The 23,421-nt window shown below is 43.1% G+C and overlaps 1 protein-coding gene across 2 annotated transcripts in view; it reads right to left on the bottom strand.

Moving 5' to 3' along the window:
- LOC109575699 (neuronal acetylcholine receptor subunit alpha-7) overlaps positions 1 to 22,508 on the bottom strand; it is a 139,706-nt gene extending 117,198 nt beyond the window's left edge. For both annotated transcript variants that reach the window (XM_019983984.2, XM_070775290.1), the window contains exons 1-2: positions 22,388 to 22,508; positions 21,998 to 22,137 (exon numbers count right to left, since the gene is read on the bottom strand). In XM_019983984.2, coding sequence (XP_019839543.1) covers positions 21,998 to 22,137; positions 22,388 to 22,433 — 186 coding nt within the window. In that variant the 5' untranslated portion in view covers positions 22,434 to 22,508. The remainder of the gene's footprint in view (positions 1 to 21,997; positions 22,138 to 22,387) is intronic.
- Positions 22,509 to 23,421: the final 913 nt, after the last annotated feature.

The following is a 23,421-nucleotide window of genomic DNA, read 5'->3' on the forward strand; positions in this document are numbered from 1 at the left end:
TGTGTGTGTAAGAAGGAAAAAAATGGGGCAGGAGGGGTGCCACATGGCTCATAGGATCTTGTTTCCTGACCAGAGATTAAATCCAGGCCATGGCAGTGAAAGTGTTGAATTCTAACCACTGGACCACCAGGGAATTTCAAAAAAAATTTTAATAAGGATCAGCTCAGACATTTTTGTAAGACTTGGCTCACACAGAACTGGCAGCATAGTCCTATAATCCACCATCTGGAAAGCCAGGAGAGCTGATGGTGTGACTCAGTCCAAGTCCAAAGGCCAATGGTGTCAGTGTCCCCCAGGACTGTGAAGCTGGAAGGCCCATGAACCATGAGCTCTGATGTGACAGGGCAGGAGAAGATGAGCAAATCAGCCCTCGCTCTGTCTTTTTGTTCTATCAGGACCTAAGTAAGTTGCATGAGGCCCACCTGCTTGGATAAAGGTGATCTTTACTCAATTCACATGTTAATCTCTTCCATGATCTCAGCCACAGTCAGCTCCTGGTCTTGTTTTTGCTGACCCCATCTTTGGCTGCAAAGAATAAAATCAATCTGATTTCGGGGTTGACCATCTAGTGATGTCCATGTGTAGAGTCTTCTCCTGTGTTGTTGGAAGAGGGTGTTTGCTATGACCAGTGCATTCTCTTGGCAGAACTCTGTTAGCCTTTGCTCTGCTTCACTCTATACTCCAAGGCCAAATTTGCCTCTTGACTTCCTACTTTTGCATTACAGTCCCCTATAATGAAAAGGACATCTTTTTGGGGTGTTAGTTCTAGAAGGTCTTATAGATCTTCATAGAACCGTTCAGCTTCTTCAGCATTACTGGTCAGGGCATAGACTTGGATTACCATGATATTGAATGGTTGGAAACCAACAGAGCATTCGGTTGTTTTTGAGGCTGTATCCAAGTACTGCATTTTGGACTTTTTTGTTGACTATGGTGGCTACTCCATTTCTTCTAAGTGATTCTGGCCCACAGTAGTAGATATAATGGTCACTAGAGTTAAATGCACCCATTCCAGTCCATTTTAGTTCGCTGATTCCTAAAATGTCAACGTTCACTCTTGCCATCTCCTGTTTGATCACTTCCAATTTGCCCTGATTCATGGACCTAACATTCCAGGTTCCTATGCAATATTGCTCTTTATAGCATCGGACCTTGCTTCCATCACCAGTCACATCCACAACTGGGTGTTGTTTTTGCTTTGGCTCTGTCTCTTCATTCTTTCTGGAGTTATTTCTCCACTGATCTCCAGTAGCAATATTGGGCACCTACCAACCTGGGGAGTTCATCTTTCAGTGTTTTATCCTTTTGCCTTTTCATACTGTTCTTGGGGTTCTCAAGGCAGGAATACTGAAGTGGTTTGCCATTCATTCCCTTCTCCAGTTGATCATATTTTGTCAGAACTCTCCACCATGACCCGTCCGTCTTGGGTGGCCCTACGTGGCATGGCTCATAGTTTCATTGAGTTAGACAAGGCTGTGGTCCATTGTGATTAGATTGGTTAGTTTTCTGTGACTGTGGTTTTCAGTCTGTCTGCCCTCTGCTGGAGAAGGATTAGAAGGTTATGAAAGCTTCTTGATGGGATAGACTGACTGAGGGGGATACTGGATCTTGTTCTGATGAGCAGGGTAAATATTTAATCCAATTTTCTGTTGATGAGTGAAGCTGTGTTCCCTCCCTGCCATTTACCTGGGCCAAACTATGGTGGAGGTAATGAAGATACTGGTGACCTCCCTCAAAAGATTCCATGCAGGTACTGCTACAGTCCATGCCCCCAACCCTGCATCAGGCCACCAGTGACCCACGCCTTCACGGGACACCCACAGGCAAGTCTGGGACAGTCTCCTGTGGGGTCACTGCTTTTTTTTTTTTTTTAATTAAAATTAAATTCCTTTATTTCTCATGTGTTCCCCATCCTGAACCCTGGGGTCACTGCTTTTTTCTCCTGGGTCCTGGTGCACAAGGTTCTACTGTGCCCTCCAAGAGTCTATTTCCCAGTCCTGTGTAAGTTCTGGCAGCTCTATGGTGGGGTTAATGGTGACCTCCAACAAGAGGACTTATGCCATAAGTCCTCAGTGGACTTATGGACTCAATGGACATGAGTTTGAGTAAACTCTGGGAGTTGGTGATGGACAGGGAGGCCTGGCGTGCTGCAGTTCATGGGGTTGCAAAGAGTCGGACATGACTGACTGAACTGAACTGAATCTCTTCCAGAAACTCCCTCAGAGACAAACCCAGATTTAGTGATTTATCAGCTATCCAGGCAACCCCTGAGCCCAGGAAAGTGACACACAGAATTAAGCATACCAGTGTTCCTGTTACGGCAAGATCCAATGCTGTGTCATCCTTAACATCTCCTGCTAGAGTTATTCCCGGTCTACTATTTCTACATCTGTCTATCTAGCTATTTTTGCCCTTCCAAGTACTTAAAGTCTTTCTCATGAATGTGGCATACTGCTGGAACTTTTTAAAGTGAACCTGGGGCACTGTTTTTAAGTAGGTGTGTCTACCCCTCTCACAGCTAAAAGAAATGCAAAAAGGCAAAACTGTGCCCAAAGATTGGCACAATAAAGGACAGAAATGGTATGGACCTAACAGAAGCAGAAGATACTAAGAAGAGGTTGCAAGAATACCCAGAAGAACTATACAAAAAAGATCTTCACGACCCAGATAACCCCGATGGTGTGATCACTCACCTAGAGCCAGACACCCTGGAATGCTAAGTCAAGTGGGCCTTAGGAAGCATCACTAGGAACAAAGCTAGTGGAGGTGATGGAATTCCAGTTCAGTCAGTTCAGTAGCTCAGTCATATCCAACTCTTTGCAACTGTTTGGACTGCAGCAAGCCAGGCCTCCTTGTCCATCATCAACTCCTGGAGTTTACTCAAACTCAGGTCCGTTGAGTTGGTGATGCCATCCAACCACCTCATCCTCTGTTGTCCCCTTCTCCTCATGCCTTCAATCTTTCCTAGCATCAGGATCTTTTCCAATGAGTCACTTCTTCAAAGATCAAAATATTGGAGTTTCAGCTTCAGCATCAGTCTTTCCAATGAATATTCAACACTGATTTCCTTTAGGATGGACTGGTTGGATCTCTTTAGGTATGACCTAAATCAAATCCCTCATGATTCTACAGTGGAAGTGACAAATAGATTCAAGGGATTAGATCTGATAGACAGAGTGCCTGAAGAACTATGGATGGAGGTTAGTGACATTGTACAGGAGGCAGGGATCAAGACCATCCCCAAGAAAAAGAAATGCAAAAAGGTAAAATGGTTGACTGAGGAGGCCTTTCAAATAGCTGTGAAAACAAGAGAAGCCAAATGCAAAGGAGAAAAATAGGAAAGATATACCCATTTGAATGCAGCATTTCAAAGAATAGCAAGGAGCAACAAGAAAGCCTTCCTCAGTGATCAACGCAAAGATAGAGGAAAACAATAGAATGGGAAAGACTAGATATCTCTTCAAGAAAATGAGAGATACCAAGGGAAACATTTCATGCAAAGATGGCATTCCAGTTGAGCTATTTCAAATCCTAAAAGATGATGCTGTAAAAGTGCTGCACTCAATATGCCAGCAAATTTGGAAAACTCAGCAGGGGCCACAGGACTGGAAAAGGTCAGTTTTCCTTCCAATCCCAAGGAAAGGCAATGCCAAAGAATGCTCAAAGTACCACACAACTGCTCTCATCTCACACGCTAGCAAAGTAATGCTCATAATTCTCCAAGCCAGGCTTCAAAAGTACATGAACCATGAACATCCAGATGTTCAAGCTGGATTTAGAAAAGGCAGAAGAACCAGAGATCAAATTGCCAACATCTGTTGGATCATTGAAAAAGAGAGTTCCAAAAAAACATCTACTTCTGCTTTATTTACCATGCTAAAATCTTTGACTGTGTGGATCACAACAAACTGTGGAAAATTCTTCAAGAGACAGGAATCCCAGACCACCTGGGCTGCCTCCTGAGAAATGTGTATGCATATTAAGAAGCAACAATTTGAACTGGACATGGAACAACAGACTGGTTCCAAACTGGGAAAGGAGTATATTGTCAAGGCTGTATATTGTCACCCTGCTCCTTTAACTTATATGCAGAGTACATCATGAGAAACGTTGGGCTGGATGAAGTACAACCTGGAATCAAGATTGCCGGGAGAAATATCAATAACTTCAGATATACAGATGACACCACCCTTATGGCAGGAAGCAAAGAACTATAAAGAGCCTCTTGATGAAAGTGAAAGAGGAGAGTGAAAAAGTTGACTTAAAACTCAACATTCAGAAAACTAAGATCATGGCATCTGGTCCCATCACTTCATGGCAAATAGATGGGGAAACAATGGAAACAGTGAGAGATTTCATTTTTTTGGGCTCCAAGATCACTGCAGATGGTGACTGCAGCCATGAAATTAAAAGATGCTTGCTCCTTGGAAGAAAAGCTATGACAAACCTAGACAGCATATTAAAAAGCAGAGACATTACTTTGTCAACAGAGGTCCATCTAGTCAAGGCTACGGTTTTTCCAATAGTCGTGTATGCATGTGAGAGTTGGACTATAAAGAAAGCTGAGCACCAAAGAATTGATGCTTTTGAACTGTGGTGTTGGAGAAGACTCTCGATAGTCCCTTGGACAGCAAGGGGATCCAACCAGTTCATCCTAAAGGAGATCAGTCCTGAACATTCATTGGAAGGACTGATGCTGAAGCTGAAACTCCAATACTTTGGCCACCTGATGCACATAACTGACTCACGTGAAAAGACACTGATGCTGGGAAAGATTGAAGGTGGGCGGAGAAGGATGAGATGGTTGGATGGCATCACTGACTCAATGGACATAAGTCTGAGTAAACTCCAGGAGTTGGTGATGGACAAGGAGGCCTGGCGTGCTGCAGTCCATGGGGTCTCAAAGAGTTGGACACGACTGAGCAACTGAACTGGACTGACTCATTTCACAACAGAATGATGATGGATGAGACTGGCCTCGTTTCTGTCATCATGTGTTGTCATTTCCCCACAGCATTTTGTTGTGCTTTTTAAAATCATTTCTAAATATTATTGGAATGTTCCAATGTTTTTGTTTCATTTTCTTTACAAGATTTGAAAGTTTCAGAATATTTTTCCACTTGCATAGTGGTTATTTAAAAATTTTGAAAACATATTTTCACTTACATTTACACACACACACACATACATATACATACAAACACATGTATGTATACAGAGTCATTAAAAAGCAGAGATATTACTTTGCCTACAAAGGTCCATCTAGTCAAAGCTATGGTTTTTCCAGCAGTCATGTACAGATGTGAGGGCTGGACAATAAAAATGGCTAAGCACTGAAGAAATGATGTCTACAAACTGTGGTGCTGGAGAAGACTCTTGAGAGTCCCTTGGACTTAAAGGAGATCAAACCAGTCTATGCTAAAGGAAATCAATCCTGAATATTCATTGGAAGGACAGATACTGAAGGTGAAGCTCCAGTACTTTGGCCATCTGATGCAAAGAGCTGACTCATTGGAAAAGACCCTGATGCTGGAAAAGATTGAAGGCAGAAGGAGAAGGGCACAAAAGAGGATAAGATAGTTGGATGGCATCGCCAACTGAATGGACATGAGTTTGAGCAAACTCCAGGAGATGGTGAAGGACAGGGAAGCCTGGCAAGCTGCAGTCCATGGGGTCGCAAAGAGTTGGACACCACTGAGTGACTGAACAACAACAACAACATGTATAGAAAGATATGTATACGTGGGTTACAGACTACTATCAATATTTCAGGCATGGCTGTTTGACAATTAGGCTTGATGGACATTTTTTCTGATCTCTCACAAGTTTTTCTTACATCCCACTTACTTTGTTTCGGGTTTGTTTCGTTTTGTTTTTTTTTCATTACTGGAATACATTATCCAGCAATGCTTTCAGATAATATATGGGTGGTAAAATCTGGATCCATGTGTATTTGAAAATTCTGTTTTTCTACTTGGCTCTGTAGAGATTTGGGGATAATAATTTCTCACTTGAGCTATGATATTACAGACCATGTCTTTTCAAATCCCAGATTTTTCTGATAAAACCAGAGATGTCATTTTGGCAATTATTTTTAGCAAGTGATATTCCCTCTGTCCTGGATGAATTTAAGGTTTTTTTTTTTTTTTTTTCCCCATATCCCTGGTGTACTGAAATTGAAGTGTTCAATGAGCCTTTTACATTAAGTTTTTCATGCTTTCCTTGAACTCTAGAAGCTTTTTTTAAAAAGATCCTTTCTTTATATTTTTACTTTCCATTTGGTCAGTTATCTCTTTCTGAAATATTTTCTAGACTCAAGTCAGAATTTATTTCAATGCCTACTGTCAATCCATGGTTTCCAAATAGAGTTTCCCACTGAAGGGTTTCTTTGTAAAAGCAGATTCAAGCCTGGAGTGAGCAGTACAAGATAGCCTTGCGATACCTCATTTAATTTTGTTCTAGAAAACAGAGTAACATCAAGGATCAGAGAGAGCTTACCAAAAGACACAGGAGTCACCTTGATAATCTGAGCATCAGAAACAAAAATAAGTAGAATGAAATAATATATATCAAATATCCCCCAAAATAATTCAAATCATTATAATAAAATCTCACTGGTCATCTACTATTTGAGTGTCTTGAATACTCCATAATATGTTCAAAAATTTAAAAAAAGCAAAAATATCCCCAAACAATAAAAATATGAAAAATGCCTGGGTTCAAGTCCCCAAATCTTCTCTGCTTAGACAAGAATGGTCCTAATAATATAGCACTTTGTTCACAGGACCACACGTGTTGATACACACCTAAAAAATGACCTATTAGCAGGGGAGATAGGCCCTGAATCCCCCTAGCCCAGGTTACATCTACCATCCTTTCCAGATTTCTTAGAGACATGATGATAAACCCAGGAGTCTCATTTTCCTCCAAAAGAGCAGCATTTCTGAAACAGGTGCAATCTTCCCAATCCAGACAAATCCATACCATGTATTCCATCTTGCTATTCCTTTCCTCTATCTAAGACAAGTTTCAAGCCCTTTAAAAGTATTTCTGTCTAATGCTGTGTGCTTTTAAAGTGATATTAAAAAAAAAAAAAGCAGGGAGCCAGTGGAAAGCTGGTTTGTGGTAACACATCAATGACCAGCTGCTCCCTGTGCAGATGCAAACCACCACTGGAAAGGAAACACATTTCCTGTCATGAGTATTCATTCCCTTTCAGTTTTTAATTTAATCCACTGCCTATAATTTCCCCTGTCATCAACAATGAAGGTGCCATCTGCACATTGTTGCTTTAATGCCTGCTCAATGGTTATTGACAAAGGAGCGTCCTGGTCCGTGGCCATCACATTAATTGTTCCACACATGGAACAGGAGATGGGGTCCAACTGGTCTGATGCCCTCCAAAGGAAGAAAGGAGGTAAGGGGGACCTTCCTGCAACCGAGTGCCAGTCCAGCTCCTGGTACAGAGAGCTGCCTTCAATGCTTCTCACTCCTGAGACCAGGTGTCAGTACAGACCACTCCTTTCAGAGAAAAGCCTCTGGTGCAGTTTCCATTCACTCTGGGACTGTAAAACACAAGACCACAGATACAAAGGACAAACCAGATTCAGAGAGATTCCCCTCTGTTTAAATATCTATGCTGCAGGCATTTTACCTAGTTGAAAAATAAAAAGTGTCTCCTGACTCCAATTGCCTATAGGATGTGTCCCCGAAGACTAGCCAGAAGCACTTGAATGTTTGAAAATATTGCGATTCTCTAGGCTTTGTCTGTTTTTATCAGCGTGTCTGTTATTTTTTAGTTTCCATCAAGGAATTTTGTTGATCCTCAATCTCCAGATACTTCAGGCAAATACAAAACATTATCCTCAATGATTCATTCACAATTTGATGAGTAACCACAACATTTAAAGCAAAAATAAATTTTAAAACAGTAACATTCTTGGTTTTATTTAAAACAAACAAACAAAAAAAACCTTGTGAAGAAGTTTTTTAATGTTTTCTCTTAAGTGTTTTAAAGCTTTTGACCAATTGATTTTTAAGACCCATACAATGTTTCATTTATTATATAAGCCATAAGTATAAAGTCAAGATTTTTCAAGTTAACATACCAAAAAGTTCACTACCTCACACAGGCTGCTTTTGAAAATAGTCAGTAGAGAACATTTTAAGTTGCTTAAGACACTTTGGGGAAATTTTATTTTTCTCCAGTGTCAGATTATAAGCATCCAAACAAAAATAAAAACAGAAAATCCATCTCCGTCTTGTTTGTGAGCCATCAACATCCATCATGAGACCCTGCCTTGAGGTATACCTGCCAGCCGCAATGAATAAGCTCATCCTGAAAAGACTATCTCTACCAAAAGATTCCCAATAATTGGACTTTAATCCTAACAAGAGTCCAAAACTATTTGATATTTTAATAGGTTTCTTACAGTAACTGCCTCTCCTTCTACAGGGGCCACAATAAAGAAAACATTCATTTACATTTAAATAATCATAAATGTAAGATGTATATTAAAATGCTTATTCTCTCAGTTCTTGATTGCCCAGGTGTTCACTGCTCAATCAGTTTAAAGGAACACAAATATCAAAATGATATTGCGGCAATGTAGATATGGATCTATGAATCAAATAATGAATTAAAAATACAAAATAACATATTTTTGCCCATTGGCTTAGTTGCTGATAAGAGTATCCTGTAAGGTTCTAGCTTAAGATGTCAGCTTATACCCATCTATTTCCCCTCTGCCCTCAAGACTACTGAAATTAAAATGCAGGACAGAAATGGTATGCCAATGAAAAAAATGTTGCCTGCTGTATCAGTAAACAAAGATGTTACAGCTATCAAGCCACCCCATTTTAGCCACCCCTGATGGTGAGCCATGAGGGAATTCAGGAACGGAAACAGGATGCCTGCCATCAAGCAGTCAGTGACTGCAGCCACCCCCAGTGGTACACCCTCAAGGGACTTTGGATGAGAAAGCCCAGGATCCTGGCCCCAGAGAGCTGAGGTGCATATGAAAGGAATGACTTCAGTGAGCCCAGACTCTTGCATCTTCCCATACAGAGAAAAGTGCTAAATTCCTGAACTTGAGATGTCTGGTTTTCTTTAGTTAACAGTAATCCTCTGATGTACTGACTACCTGGTCTTTGTTGCAAAACTCCTATAAACCTTGGCTCCTCCCTTGCTGTGCTGTGCTGTTCAGCTGTGTCCGACTCTTTGTGACCCCATGGCCTGTAGCCCATCAGTCTCCTCTGTCCACGGGATTCTCCAGGCCAGAGTACTGGAGAGGGTGGCTTCTCCCCTACCTCTTTGGAAAAGTCCCTTAGACCTGAGATCCTGTCTTCTGGACTTTAAGTCCTCTGTTCTGTCCACCAGATAAAGCATAATTCTCAACTTTCGGGTTGTGGTTTTTTTTTTTTTTTTTTCCCAGATAACAGGTATAAACTCCCCAAAAGAAAGAGAATGGGAATGAGGCCATAAAAAGACAAGATATTTCAACACATCACAAGAAGAGAGCACACACACAGAGGCTTGGTGACTGCAAAAGCCAACAAAGGAAGACCTGTGCTCAACTTTGAGTAGGGGGCTGCAGGGTAGAGGGAGCAGGTCTGCCATGTAGAAGCCCACAGAGTTCAGAAGTGCCCTGAGTCCAGAGAAGGGCAGGGAGTACGGACTGGAGCTGTCACAGGTGAATTCAGAGAAAGCTTTGTCAACTCCCTCCTGACAATAACAAACTACCAGGTTTCTCCTCACTCCATAGAGTCAAAACTCAAACAAACTGATCTGATCAGTGAGTGCTATACAGAAGAACATAGCAGCCACTCCAAAACCTGCCTCCTAAGTCCTGGATGTGTGCCCGGTGCTATGAGCCTAACATTCATGGGATTCCCAAGGCTTAGCTGTGCCCTCCCCTAAAAGCATAAACTATCTCATTAATGTTTTTTAATGTTTTCTACTTGTTACATCCTTAATAATTTAGGAATACTAGGTGCAGTGAGGTATCTTACTAAAATCAATGTTCCCTGCACCATTTACTTTTTAAAGGTGACCACTGGAAAATGTAAAATCACATCTGGGGCTGACATTACATTTGTATTGGACAGCCCTGAATTAGGAAACAAAGCAGCTCATGTGAAAAGAGATGCCTTTGGAGCAAAGCATTCAGTCCTTGAGCATTGTGGGTCCTCAAAAATGTAATAGGCCCCCTCTGATACAGCACTTCTACTAATGTTTCTGTTTCCTAATATAAAAATAAGAAGAGATATTAAGAATCAGAGGAACTTTAGAAAGTCTTAACAAATACATAGTAAAAATAAATAGAAAGGCAAAGTAAATAAATAAGCAAAATTAAAAGGGGAGGAAAATGACCCTAGAAGAAATAACATTGTTTAGTTTAAAACAAATGAACTACAAAAGTGAAGAAGGAAAGGACAACCCTCCAACCAGTACTCCCAGCGAAAGAGGGCCCAGTGTACAAAAGACAGGAACGGTGGAAGGAGGACCTGCTGGATGTACAGCGTGACCGAAGACATCGGGATAACAAGGTACAGTAAGATTTGGAGAAGAAGGTAAAAAGGAGACCATCTGAGCTTGACCCCAAATCAGGTGACACCAGGCACACACGACCCCAATGAATGACACAGAAACACGGCACTGAACCCACAGAGAAGAAAACAGGGGCTCAGAAAAACGGCTTTGCCGAGAACAGCGCTGACGCTGTCACAAAATCGTGAGGGCTGTTTTTTTTCCCCCAAGTCAAATCAAGCTACTGTCAAGTTACACAGAAGTTAAATATGACTGTGCTGTGCTCAGCTGGTAAAGAATCCGCCTGCAATGCAGGAGACCTGGGTTCAATCCCTGGGTTGGGAAGATCCCCTGGAGAAGGGAAAGGCTGCCCACTCCAGTATTCTGGGCTGAAGAATTCCACGGACTGTACAGTCCATGGGGTTGCAAAGAGTTGGACATGACTGACTGACTTTCACACTCACACACACGCACACAGAATAGAATGTAAATGTTACCAATGTGGACATGGAAGGACTTCAAGGGAAGCAGGGGCAGAACAGGAGTGATTACAGAGAAGGAAAGCTGCGTCCAGGATTCCAGGCAACAGAAATGGCAAGAAGCTTTTTTCCTTTTTTCAACAAGTGAGTCTGTAGATATAATTAGGATTACTATAGTTTTTAAAATTGATTAACACTGGTTTTCTTTTCAATTTAAGTATAGTTGATTTAAAATGCTGTGTTAGTTTCTACTGTAAAGTGATTCAGTTACACACATATGAATTCTTTACCATACTTTTCCATTATGTTTTATCACAGGATACTGAATATAGTTCCCTGTCCTACACAGTAGGATCCTGTTGTTTATCCACTCTATCTATAATAGTTTCAAACCCCTCCCCCTTGGCAACGCCAACCCCTTTTGGCAAGTTAGTTCTTTATGTCTGTAAGACTGTTTCCGTTTCTTAGGTATGTTCACTTGCGCCGTATTTTAGATTTCACATGTAAGTGATATCACAAAATTGCTGTATAACATGTAAGTCTGATGTACACAACATTACATTTCCACTCCTGTACACACTCCAGCAGGCTCACCACTAGAAGTTTAATTTCTGTCTGCCACCACCTGCTGACCCCCTTTACCTGTTTTGTACTTTTGAAGGTGCAAACGTGAGCAGCGGAAGAAGTGAGACCAGAGGTAAGAGGGGAGGAGAGGAGAGCTGTGAATGAGCTGAGTTCAAACCTATCATAATAGGAAGTCACAGAAATGGGTAAAGTTGATCAATCCAGGAAGGGGGTGATAAGATTACTAAAATACTGTCATATTGGTGTCATAACCAGAAACAGAGGCAACTAAATGTATCTGGGTAAGGCAATGGCACCCCACTCCAGTACGCCTGCCTAGAAAATCCCATGGATGGAGGAGCCTGGTAGGCTGCAGTCCATGGGGTCGCTCAGAGTCGGACACGACTGAGCGACTTCGCTTTCACTTTCCACTTTCATGCATTGGAGAAGGAAATGGCAAACCACTCCATTGTTTTTGCCTGGAGAATCCCAGGAACGGGGGAGCCTGGTGGGCTTCCGTCTATGGGGTCGCACAGAGTCGGACACGACTGAAGCGACTTAGCAGCAGCAGCAGCAGCAGCAGCATGGAGAGGGCCCAGGGCTTTTCAGAAATCCTTTATTATTGGCTCTGTAAATGCTGCATCTTATTGGCATTTATTTGTGTTTGTATTACAATAAACCTTTACTTACAAAAATAGGCAGTGGGCAGATTTTCACCTGTAGGCTATAGTTTGTAATCACTGCTTTGTTTTTTACTACTTTGCACCTGCTAACCCCAAACTCTCAATCCATCCCCCACCCCACTTGGCAACAAGTCTGTTCTCTATGTCTGTGAGTCTGTTTCTGCTTCGTAGACAGGGTCACGTGTCATAAGAAAAATGTCATAGCCCTGGCATTTTCTCCATATCATGGACACACTAAAATAACTGAAATGTCTCTCTGGGGGCAGACAAAGTGGATAATACAATGCCTAAAGCAACAAGGTTCACCAATCACGCAATCATTATACTAACAATCCTTTAATTAGCCTTGAAAAACAAAATAATCATCAGTCTGGAGTCCCATGTGAAGGTAAAGTAACAACAAAAAGCCTCTAAATGCAAATATACAGAAAAGTATCTTCATGAACTTGAGGAAGGGAAAGATTTTTCTAAAGATAACATAATAAGCACTAAACATAGAAGAAAAGAATTACAAAATCAGGCAATTAAGAATTTCTGTTCATCTAAAGATACAATTTATCTGTAAGCATGTGTGTGCACGCTAAGTCACTTCAGTTCAGTTCAGTCGCTCAGTCGTGTCCAACTCTTTGCAACCCTATGGACTGTAGCCTGCCAGGCACCTCTATCCATGGGATTCTCCAGGCAAGAATACTGGAGTGGATTGCCATGCCCTCACCTAGGGGATCTTCCTGACCCAGGGATCATCGAACCCTGTCTCTCACAGCCTGCATTGGCAGGCAGGTTCTTGACCAGTAGCGCCACCTGGGAAGCCCATCTGTAAGCATGTGAAGTATGAAAGTCACTCAGTCATGTCCGACTCTTTGCGACGCCACTGACTATACGGTCCATGGAATTCTCTGGGCCAGAATACTGGAGTGGGTAGCCTTTCCCTTCTCTAGGGGATCTTCCCAACCCAGGGATCAAACCCAGGTCTCCCACATTGCAGGTGGATTCTTTACCAGCTGAGCCACAAGCATATTCTACTTCAATTAAGAGTTTATGAAAAAGAGAAAGAACACGAAAAGAGTGGAAAGACCAGCCAGGGTCAGAGAAGATACTTGCAAAAAACTTTTTACAAAGGGCTCAAGTTCATAAAATAGAAAAACACATACAAATCCTAACAAGGAAAGAACAAAACCACACACACATAAAGGGATAGCCAGGCCCTTAGATGGCATGTCTGAGATAAAAACAGGCCAGAGACATGAATAAACACTTTGTAAAAGAAGATGATATCCAAGTGGAAAATTAAGAAATGAAAATGTCCTCAACTTTATTGGTAATCAGGAAACCACTAATTAAAAACACAAGGAAATATCACTCCCCACCCACTAGAATGGTAAATTTAAAAGACTAAAATACAAAGTGTGGGTGATTATGCAGAACAAGAACAATTTTTCAGACACTGCTGGTGAGAATGTTAATTGGTATAATCATTTTGAAAAGGTTTTGGCTTCATCTGGAAAAGTTAAAGACATGCCATCTAAGGGCCTGGCTAGTCCCTTCCTATGTATATACACGTGATAGAAATACATAAATGTGTGCATCAAAAGACGTGTACGGTTGGAATATTCATGCAGTGTACTTCACAAGAGTCCAAAAACTAGAAACAACTTAAAAAAACCTCCATGAACAGAATAACAAATCACGCTACATCCACCCAATAAAAATGAATAAACTGCAGCAACAGGCAAGAACTTGGGTGACTCTCACAAAAATAAAAGTGAACAAAAGCAAACAAAATACACACTATGTTCTCGTGTGATTCCATCTATACAGAGTCCCAGAGAAGGGCAAAATTAAACTCTGATGCTTGACATTATGCTGTGGTTTTCCAGTACACAAAAAGCGGGAAAAGAGTCATCTTGGGTGGCAGTTACCTGCATGGGTTCACTGTGACAATTCATTGAGCTGGTTTTGATATTTTGCCACACAGGGGACCCGTATTACAATGCAATTCAAAGTTCAAAATGACTTCTCAAATGAAATCTGTCTAAGAGCTAGCCAGCGTATTAAAGGTTACTTCAAATGTCAATAAAACATCTTAAGGAAAACAGTGAATAAATGAATGTTTCTGGACCAGTGATTTCAATTGTAAATGTTATCAATTTGAGTTTAATCAATCAGTGAGCAGACTTGGCTTAATTTGCTTAGTCTGAGCCCCTCCATATAACACATTGTTTGTGAGCTTCTGAAGACAGATGCAATAGAATAAAAAACTGTTTTACGATTCTAAAGTTTCAAAACACCTGGAGCTCAACCTGACCACTTGGCCTTCTCTCCACAAAACAAAACAAACACATTTTTTCTTGCTCAGAAATACCTCTTTTACCCCAAGACAGGAATCTTTACTGACAATTTGCCCTCAATGATTCCAGAATAAATTTCCCATGCTGGGAATCATCTCACAGGTGGCCCTCCTTAACCATGGCAGCAACCACCCCCCCACCCCGCCCACTCCCACCTGCACTGGGGCACTGGTCAGCCCATTCTTCTACGGCCTGACTCTGAGTCCGGAGTCAGCCCCATGTCCAGGCCTCTCCCACTACCCCTCTGGACTTTAAAACAATTTTTTACTTAATTTCACATTAGTTTCAGTCACTTGCTTGGCTCTCTGGAAGTTGTGACTCTGAGGCTTTTTGCTATAACTTCTAGTTTTTTCTCTTGGAAACTTAACAAGCATATTATGTGATATCTTGTGATATCCAAAAAAAAAAAAAAAAACATTCAATAAAGAGAGATAAGAGTAATAGGTGTGTGTGTGTGTGTGTGTGTGTGTTAATACACACATAAATGTGCACATGCAAGTTTTAAATGGTTTTGGTTTTTACTTTGAGGGCTCTTTTTCTATAACAGTTTATAGCTGATGTGGAATGCAAATAAGGAAATCGCTGAAATAAAGAGAATGAGAATTAGAAGTTTCAGATTAGTTTCTTCTCTAAGGAGTAAAACTCTACCTAATCCTGATAAATCAATAAGTGAGCAGAGATTTTCACTAGCATCTCTCCATGACAAGATCATTTCTCTTCCTTTAACAGCATGTCAGGGATGAATCAGGAGCTTTGAGAGAACTAAGCCTTTGGGAATATCTTCAGGACTAGACTTGAAAGGCAACATTTACAAGAAAGCGTCCTTTAGTGAAAGTGCCCATAATCCCCAGTCTATAAAGCTAAAAGAATTTTGTACCTTTATGTCCCAGAGCCATAAAGAGGTTTAATAGGGGTACAATTTCTACCATAATAAATCTGGATCAATTATAAAGATGCATTACAAACAAGTTTTAATTTAGAATTTCAGTTCTGCTACCTGCGATGAAAGAAATTAAAGAAAGCTGAGCACTGAAGAATTGATGCTTTTGAACTGTGGTGTTGGAGAAGACTCTTGAGAGTCCCTTGGACAGCAAGGAGATCCAACCAGTCCATCCTAAAGGAAATCAGTCCTGAATATTCAATGGAAGGACTGATGCTGAAGCTGAAACTCCAATACTTTGGCCACTTGATGCGAAGAACTGACACATGTGAAAAGACCCTGATGCTGGGAATGATTGAAGGCGGGAGGAGAAGGATGGGATGGTTGGATGGCATCACCAACTCAATGGACATGAGTTTGAGTAAGCTCTGGGAGTTGGTGATGGACAGGGAAGCCTGGTGTACTGCAGCCCATGGGGTCGCAAAGAGTCGGACACGACTGAATGACTGAACTGAACCCACAGTGATGAACTAGGTAGTTCGCACCCACTCTGCAGCGAGAACAACTGGGAAAATACAATGAGAAATACAGTCAGAAAGAATAGGGCAATGAGGAACAGCAGAGCCAACGTCCAAGAAAGGGAGGGAAGCTTAGAGAATAACAGGGTCGGGGGCCACTTTTCCAGATCCATGTGATGATTTCTAAAGCAATGCCTAGGAGGCCAAAAGTTAAAGCAAATCTTGGCAGACTCAAGAGCTGGCAGGACATAGTGGGGTTCAAGGTCTACAGAATAGAGGGAAGACCTTGCTAAGTTCTCTATATTCACACTCTAGAATGTATATGCAAAATTGAGAAACAAACCAGCCCTCTTAGGAAGGGCAGCCCAAGTCGTCCTCTTCTCAGTCACTACCTGGATTAAGGTGATTTGTGCTTGCTGGTACCTGTAGCCTGAGTGTTGGTCAGAAGCAAAAGTAAAACTGGAGGGAGGTAGTGTCAAGTGTCAAGATCTTCAAATTATCTCTGTGATATTTCACATACAATATCTGAGACAACGTAAAACACAACCAAGCTTTGAAGTAGCATTATGAATAATTTCAATCAATACTTTATAAGAGATTTCTAAGATAAAAATACGAATAGGGATCAAATATACAGTGGTAGTGAGAGTTACATAATAGTGGGAAAAGAACACAATTTTAAAATTCAGTTTACCACTTGGCCTACTTGTGTCACTTTAAAAGTAATGCCTGCTAATATTGTTTAAAGTGCCATAATGATGTTATGCCATTTTAGTTTTTAAATATTTCTCTAAACAACCTATGAACACAGAGAAAAGACTGAAATGCACCAGAAGGCCTTGAGTAATGGTGATTTGGATGACGTTTATCCCCCTGCAGTCCTTTTTTTAATTTGATTTCCTACACAAAACATGTATTTGTAGCTGTAAGAAACATCACTTATAAACACATTAGGATAATTAAATAATTGCACCTTGGGTTTTCTTCATAGACTGTCTTCAAGGTGTGCAATTTTTACAGCAAATATTTGATAATGTTAAGCTTGAGTTGTAGCATTTCATATAGTGGCCAGTAAACGTAAAATCTTAAGTCTGACAAAGCAGAGCAGAGCCACCAAGGGATTTCAGGTAACACACAAGCCCTCAGACGCTGGACTCCACACCCAGGCCTGCCTTCTGCAGCAACAAACCCCAAATGCACAACCACTTAGTTCTGCTGTTCTTGTGACTAAAGTTTCTAAAATCTTGAATCTGCAATCCCAAATGTATAAAACAGCAAAAATCATTCTTGCATCATTGTGTATTATATATTTCTATATAATCATGTGTTGATTCTTATTATTCAGTTTAAATACCTTGCCTTCTGGACATGTTTTCCTAACTAGCACATTTATTTTATGCAAATCAACACTCAGAATGGCCTTTAGATGTGTGTGTACAGACAAATGACTAAATGGAATGCAAAAGGAGAAATATTATGGAAACTGTTGGTAGTTTAGAATCTCACACTTGCATCACTTCAAAATGATTTCTTAGGTATTATCTCATTCCCAGCTCAGTTACAAGCTCATGTAGTGAATTAATAATCACTGTTAAGTCAGACTGTGCAGTTAGGAATAATTTAGGTACCTTCAGTTAACAAATTTATCTATGTACCTACTTAGAATTCTTACACACAGTTATATATCATAGACAGTATGCCCCAAAGGTCTCTGGAATCTGTCCTTGTCTCCACATTTCCACACTGACCATTACAGTTTTGACCTCTTCATCCTTTGCCTACATTATCTCGTCTCTTTAATCTGTCCCACACATACACTGCCCTCAGCATCCTTGATCTAAACACAGATCTAGTAACGTCCCACCTCCGATTACAAATCCAACACCTTCTCACTTTCTACCTCGTGCCTCACTAAGGGGGCCTGATAGACAGCCAGAGGAGATCACAGCAGGTAAAACTATCCCTCTGAAAACACATGCTTTGTCTTTAAAAGTTTATGTACATTTTTTTCATTCATCTATAATTTATACCTGTTGGGTTGAATACAAATATTGTGCTTTGGACTGTTTCCATTTCTAGAAAAATATGCAGTGGCAAGCTGATCTTGCAGCTTCATGAATCCTCTGGCACACCACCACCACCAAAACCTCCTCATATCCTGGAAGATATACCCTGATGAGGGCCCAAGAGGAAATCTAAACTCTGCAGAGCCACTCGACATACCTTATGCTCAACATTTCTTCTGTCTATGGTATGAACTCACCTTAGCCCTCCTACCAAAAGATAACCCCGTCCTTCATCTTACAAGGTGTGTTTCTAGAACATCATTCTTACAAAAGGGTATATAAGAGAAAGTTAGTAATTTGGTTAGTATGACATCCGTCTTTTAAAAACTCCCAAAACACATAAGCACATTCAAGGTTCTGTAAAGCTTTGCAGCACAACTGCAGCCAAGATCAACTGGGAGCCAGTTTCCCACAGAACGCACCTTGCTGAGGGTATGGTGTCTTCCCACTCTCATTTTTCTTCATCCTGTTCGCCTCACCAGGAAAGCCCTCCATGTTTTCTCCAACTGGCAAACTCCTGCTCACCTTTAGAAATCTAATTCCTAGCCACCTGGCTGGAAGTAAATATTTCCTCCTAGGTGTGTCTGTGCCACATTTGCATTCAGGTATATGTGAGATACTCTTGAATTTACAGGTCAGTCTCCATAGGTAAGACTGTGAATTATAGAAGTAGAAATAATCCCTTAACCATGTATACATTCCCAGAATCTAGCAAAGTTCACAAGAAGATTTCAATAAAAAATATGTGTTGAATAAGCTGATGGACAGGTAAATAATCTTCCATGGAAATAAGACATGTAGAATCATACATTATCTCCCTGTTACTCCAGTCGGGAAATCTCTGCTGGCAGAAAGTGGAACAATAACAAGATTTGGAAGGAAAAGGGTCTCTAGAACAGCCCAGTCAGAATGGGCAAAGGACCTCTGGAACTGAATTTGTAAAGAGAACCTGATACCAGTTAGGGCTTGCTACATGAATCAGTCATGAGTCACTGTATCTCTGTCCAGGGTCCTGAGGGTCCGGCTGGAAAGCCCTGGCTCTGTCTCAAAACCAGACAGACTCAAGTCTGGCTGGAATACAAATGTTTGCATATTGCATTATTTCTGATATAGAGACTTCCTTTTCACTGTAATCTCAGGACAGTCACATTTAATCAGTTACACTCAAGTGGTTTAAATAAATTAAGCTGATTTTTTTTTTCTACAAAAGAAGTTAAGGACTCTAAAGGAGGCTGGACATACAAAGGACTTGCCAGGCAGCTGTGCATGTTCTACACAGCCCTGCCTCTAACCATTGGGCAACCCTGGCCAAGAGACCACACCTTTCTAGGCATTGATGTCCCAACCTTTGAGTAGCTACATTATGAAGATATAGCAAATCTTCAGTGAATTACCAGTGTGTGGCAAGCGCTTTCTCTTATTTAATCCTCTCAAAACCCTGTGAAGTGGACATTATTCTCATTTTACACACGAGGAAACAGAGCTTGGAAAGTAAATTTGTTGAAGGCCACTCCATGACCTCACAGTATTGGCAAGCTGGGAAGTTCCACACATTCACAGCTAGATCCACGGTCAAGGTGAGACCAAAGCTTTCTCCCCTCCCACCCTCCTGTGACCTCTGGCTGCTGACAGTGGTCTTCATGAGCGCTTCTCTCTGCTATTGCAATGTTGATGACACACACTGCTTATAATTATTATTCTTAAAATCTTCTAACTTGACAAATGTTTGCATTTCACTATTTTTTTTTAGTTGTCACATCATGTAACCCTAGTTTATACCCAAACTTTTCATAAAAGCCAAAATCTCTCATGTAATTTGACTCCTGAAAGGTGTCTTAAAGAGATGGAGGTACTAGGAAGAAGCCTGCAGCTTCCTGGTGAGTGGTCTTCTCTCCAAAAGAGACTGCGACAGCCTACGGCACGTGCTCCCCTTGGTCACTGCTCCTGCTCCCTGGCTGAGTAGCCACTGCCCCTCCACACCCCAAGCATCCAGCTCAAGGACCAGTCCAAGACCGGGAGTTGTGACACACACACACCCACAGTGAGGCCCATTTGTGGCCAACCCCAGGCAAATAGCGTTGGGGCGGCTTTCATTTTCTCACCACTGTGTAGTGTGCCAGCTCACCTAGTCCTCTGTAATTTGCGTGCATGTGTGCATGTGTGTGTGTGTGTGTGTTGGGGGTGGGGGGTAATTTTGTTTTATTTAGATGAAAATGAACACTGTCTTCTAACTTTACAGTCTCTCAAAGTTGCCCCCACAGTCATCACAATGACCGCTGAAGTGCTATCCTGTCCAAGGTATTAACAGGAAAGTACAAACTCAGAATGCTTGAGAAACTTGGCAAAGATCAACCAGGTTTCCCCTCTGGCTTGGTGGTAAAGAATCCTCCTACAATGCAGGAGGCACGGGTTAGATCCCTGGGTTGGGAAGATCCTCTGGAGGAGGACATGGCAACCAACTCTAATATTCTTTCCTGGAGAATCCCCATGTACAGAGGAGCCTGGCAGGCTACAGTCCATAGGGCTGACGAGTTGGACATGACTGAATCAACTTAACATGCACACCTAAGACCAATCATCCAGAAATAAGCAGAGCCAGAACCTACCAAGGCTCCCAAGGACAAATCCTATGATTTCTAAAGTAACAGAGAAGCTGCTCCATAAAGTCTGCCTCCCCAAATGCCACAGGGCTTGCGCCCACCCCACCCATCCCCCAAAGCCTCTGAGATTCCATTTCTCTGCCCTGGCTCTGCTCAACACCAGGGCAGCTTTGTCAGCACCTCTTCCCCTAACCCCGTATCTCTGTCCTTTCCTTCTTCCTACAGTCCAAGCTCTCTAAACAGCAATTTTTGCCCTGGTAACCCACGGGACAGCACTTATCTGCTTTTACAGCTCTCCAGTGTGATAGTTTGTCCATGTCACTACACACACACTGAATATTTTGAAGCATAGGTCTAACTGTGGGATAGGAGGAACTACACATTTAACACAGGCGTCCTGTGGGAAAAGAAGCCATTCATCTTAGCAACTGTAACTAGATTAAATGATGCAACATACAACAGTTTAATAGAACAGGCACTCTTTATCTGCAGGATTATGAAATCTCACTGGTCTTCTTACACTTCTGGAGGTTCTTAGTACTTTCCACCTGTTGTAGTTTTTCTCACATTCCTTTCCTACCACATTCTCCCCTCCCTGGAACACCATCATCCCTGTATACTGCTCCAGAGCCGAGTCCAATGCTTTGTACAGGCTAGACACTGAAGCTCACTTATAATGACTTAAATGCTTTCATTAAATATTTGTACTGTATGAAGGATGTGCCAATGAAAAGTGAATATCCAAAGCAATCTAGAAGAGCAGAAGAACAAACTTATCCAGATTTTACACAGATCTGCCAATTGAAGTGAGCACTAATAAGTCTGCAAGAAGCCCGTGGGTCTGGAAGCTGTTGCCTGAACAAGCAGACAAGTGTATCCGGGCAGGGGAGCCTTGCTCATCTTCAGAGCAGAACCACCTGCATTAACCTCTCCAGGAAAGCAAACCATGCCCATTATTGGAACTGGGGAGGGGGTCTAAATGCTCACAGCTGGCCCTCTGCCTGGACAGACAAGTCAACTGCAAAGCCCAGGGCCAGACCGGTACCCAGGGAAGCAGGATAAAAGTCTAGAAATGCCTAAATTGACACCCATGTCAGACTGCAGGCCAATACTTATAACAGAAGGGGTACTAATGTGTGACCATTCGGACCTATTCTTGATGACTCCTGACTCAGGATGGAGATACTTTCACCCTGAGTTTCTAATCCGAGGGCAAGTCAGGTCTGAAGTACCAGCGCACAGGTGGCCTGGGAACGCCAGGTTTCTCCCTGGGCGGCTAGGGAAACCGAGGCACACGGTGGCGGGCAGGCCCGGGCCCGGCCGGAACTTACCACGTCCATGATCTGCAGGAGGCTCAGGGAGAAGTAGACTGTGAGCGGCAGCGAGTCGTTGGCCACCGGCCTCTCCAAGGGGTTGTAGTTCTTCACCAGGTCTTTGTAGAGCTTCCTCTGGAACTCGCCTTGCAGGGACACTTCGGGGAGAGGAAAGGAGAGACGCGCGGGCTGCTCAGCGAAAGCCGGCGGGAATGCGCCCCCTGCCCGCACCCCCAGCCGCCCAAGCATCGCAGCCCAGAAGTGCCGGGCTCGCCTTCCACCGGCAGTGCCTCCCGCTGCCCTTAGCAGCAGGCGCGAATCCCCAATCCCGTCCCCGGCGCGGGGCGCTCCGAGCCGCCTGGGATCCCACGGAGCAAGAGCGATGGGTGGAGAGATCGGCGGCTTTACCGTGCAAGATCGACGCTGCCAGCGCCAGGCACAGCGAGCCGCGCATGTTGGGGGCCGGAGCTGCGCGTCTCGGAAACCAGCCCTGGCCTGCGCCTGCGGCCGCAAAGCCGCCTCTCCCGGCTCGGCTGGCGCGCCTTTAAAAAGCCCAGCGCGCGCCCACGCCCCGACCGCCCCCGCGCGCCTCTCCACGTGACGAGCCCCGCCCCCGTCCCCCGCGCCCCTCCCCCCTCAGCCCGCCGCCCGACCCCAGCGGTAGGCGGCCGCGGGGGAGACAGTAGCCCAGAAGTCCAGCAGAGGCGCGCCACCTCCCAGCGTCCGTCTCCGCCGAGCGGTGCCCGCGTGCCCGAGGCTGTCAATGGCCAGGCTCTGTCTCTTCTGTCCTTTGTCCCCGGTCCGCTGGCCGCCACTTTTAGACAGAAGCCACGCCGGGTCGCTGGGAGAACGGTGGGACCCTTCTGAATCTGGCTCCCCAGGGCCCTGTCTCCACGCCAGCTGCTGGACGCAAAGCCCAGGAACCAGGCTCTCACAGGTTCGCGAGTCCACCCAAAGGAGAGGAGACAGACATGAGACAGGTCCCTCCTACCCCCGCGAGCCATGGTGGATATTCTTCCAGCAACCATTTGCTGGGCATCACCGGCCTGATTCTCAGATGGTTCTGGAGGTGTCCAGAGGAGAGCCGAAATCTGCCAGGGAAGCATTATTCAAGGAGACACTGCAAAAGTGTGTGATGGAATTCCCAGTGTATATCTTCTTTATGTTTAGTTCTCTTTTAAAGGCAATTCAAAAGGTTAGGGGGGGGGAAGTTAACTCTCAGCTCCTTGCCAGAGGACAGGCAAAAGTTGGTGGTGTGATCTAGGCTTTTTTTTTTTTTTTTTTTAGCCAGCAAAAGGCCATTGCCAAGGGAAGCTTCTGAGCAGACACCAATCAAGAGGTCAGGGGCTTAATCATATCCCAGATGTTGAAGAGGGCGCCTGATTCTGGGAGAGGATGGAAGAGAGAATGCTGAGGACAGCCTTCAAAAGTGGTGGGTAAAC

Source organism: Bos indicus, chromosome 21 (genome assembly GCF_029378745.1).
Source record: "Bos indicus isolate NIAB-ARS_2022 breed Sahiwal x Tharparkar chromosome 21, NIAB-ARS_B.indTharparkar_mat_pri_1.0, whole genome shotgun sequence".
NCBI classification, from domain to species: Eukaryota; Metazoa; Chordata; class Mammalia; order Artiodactyla; family Bovidae; genus Bos; species Bos indicus.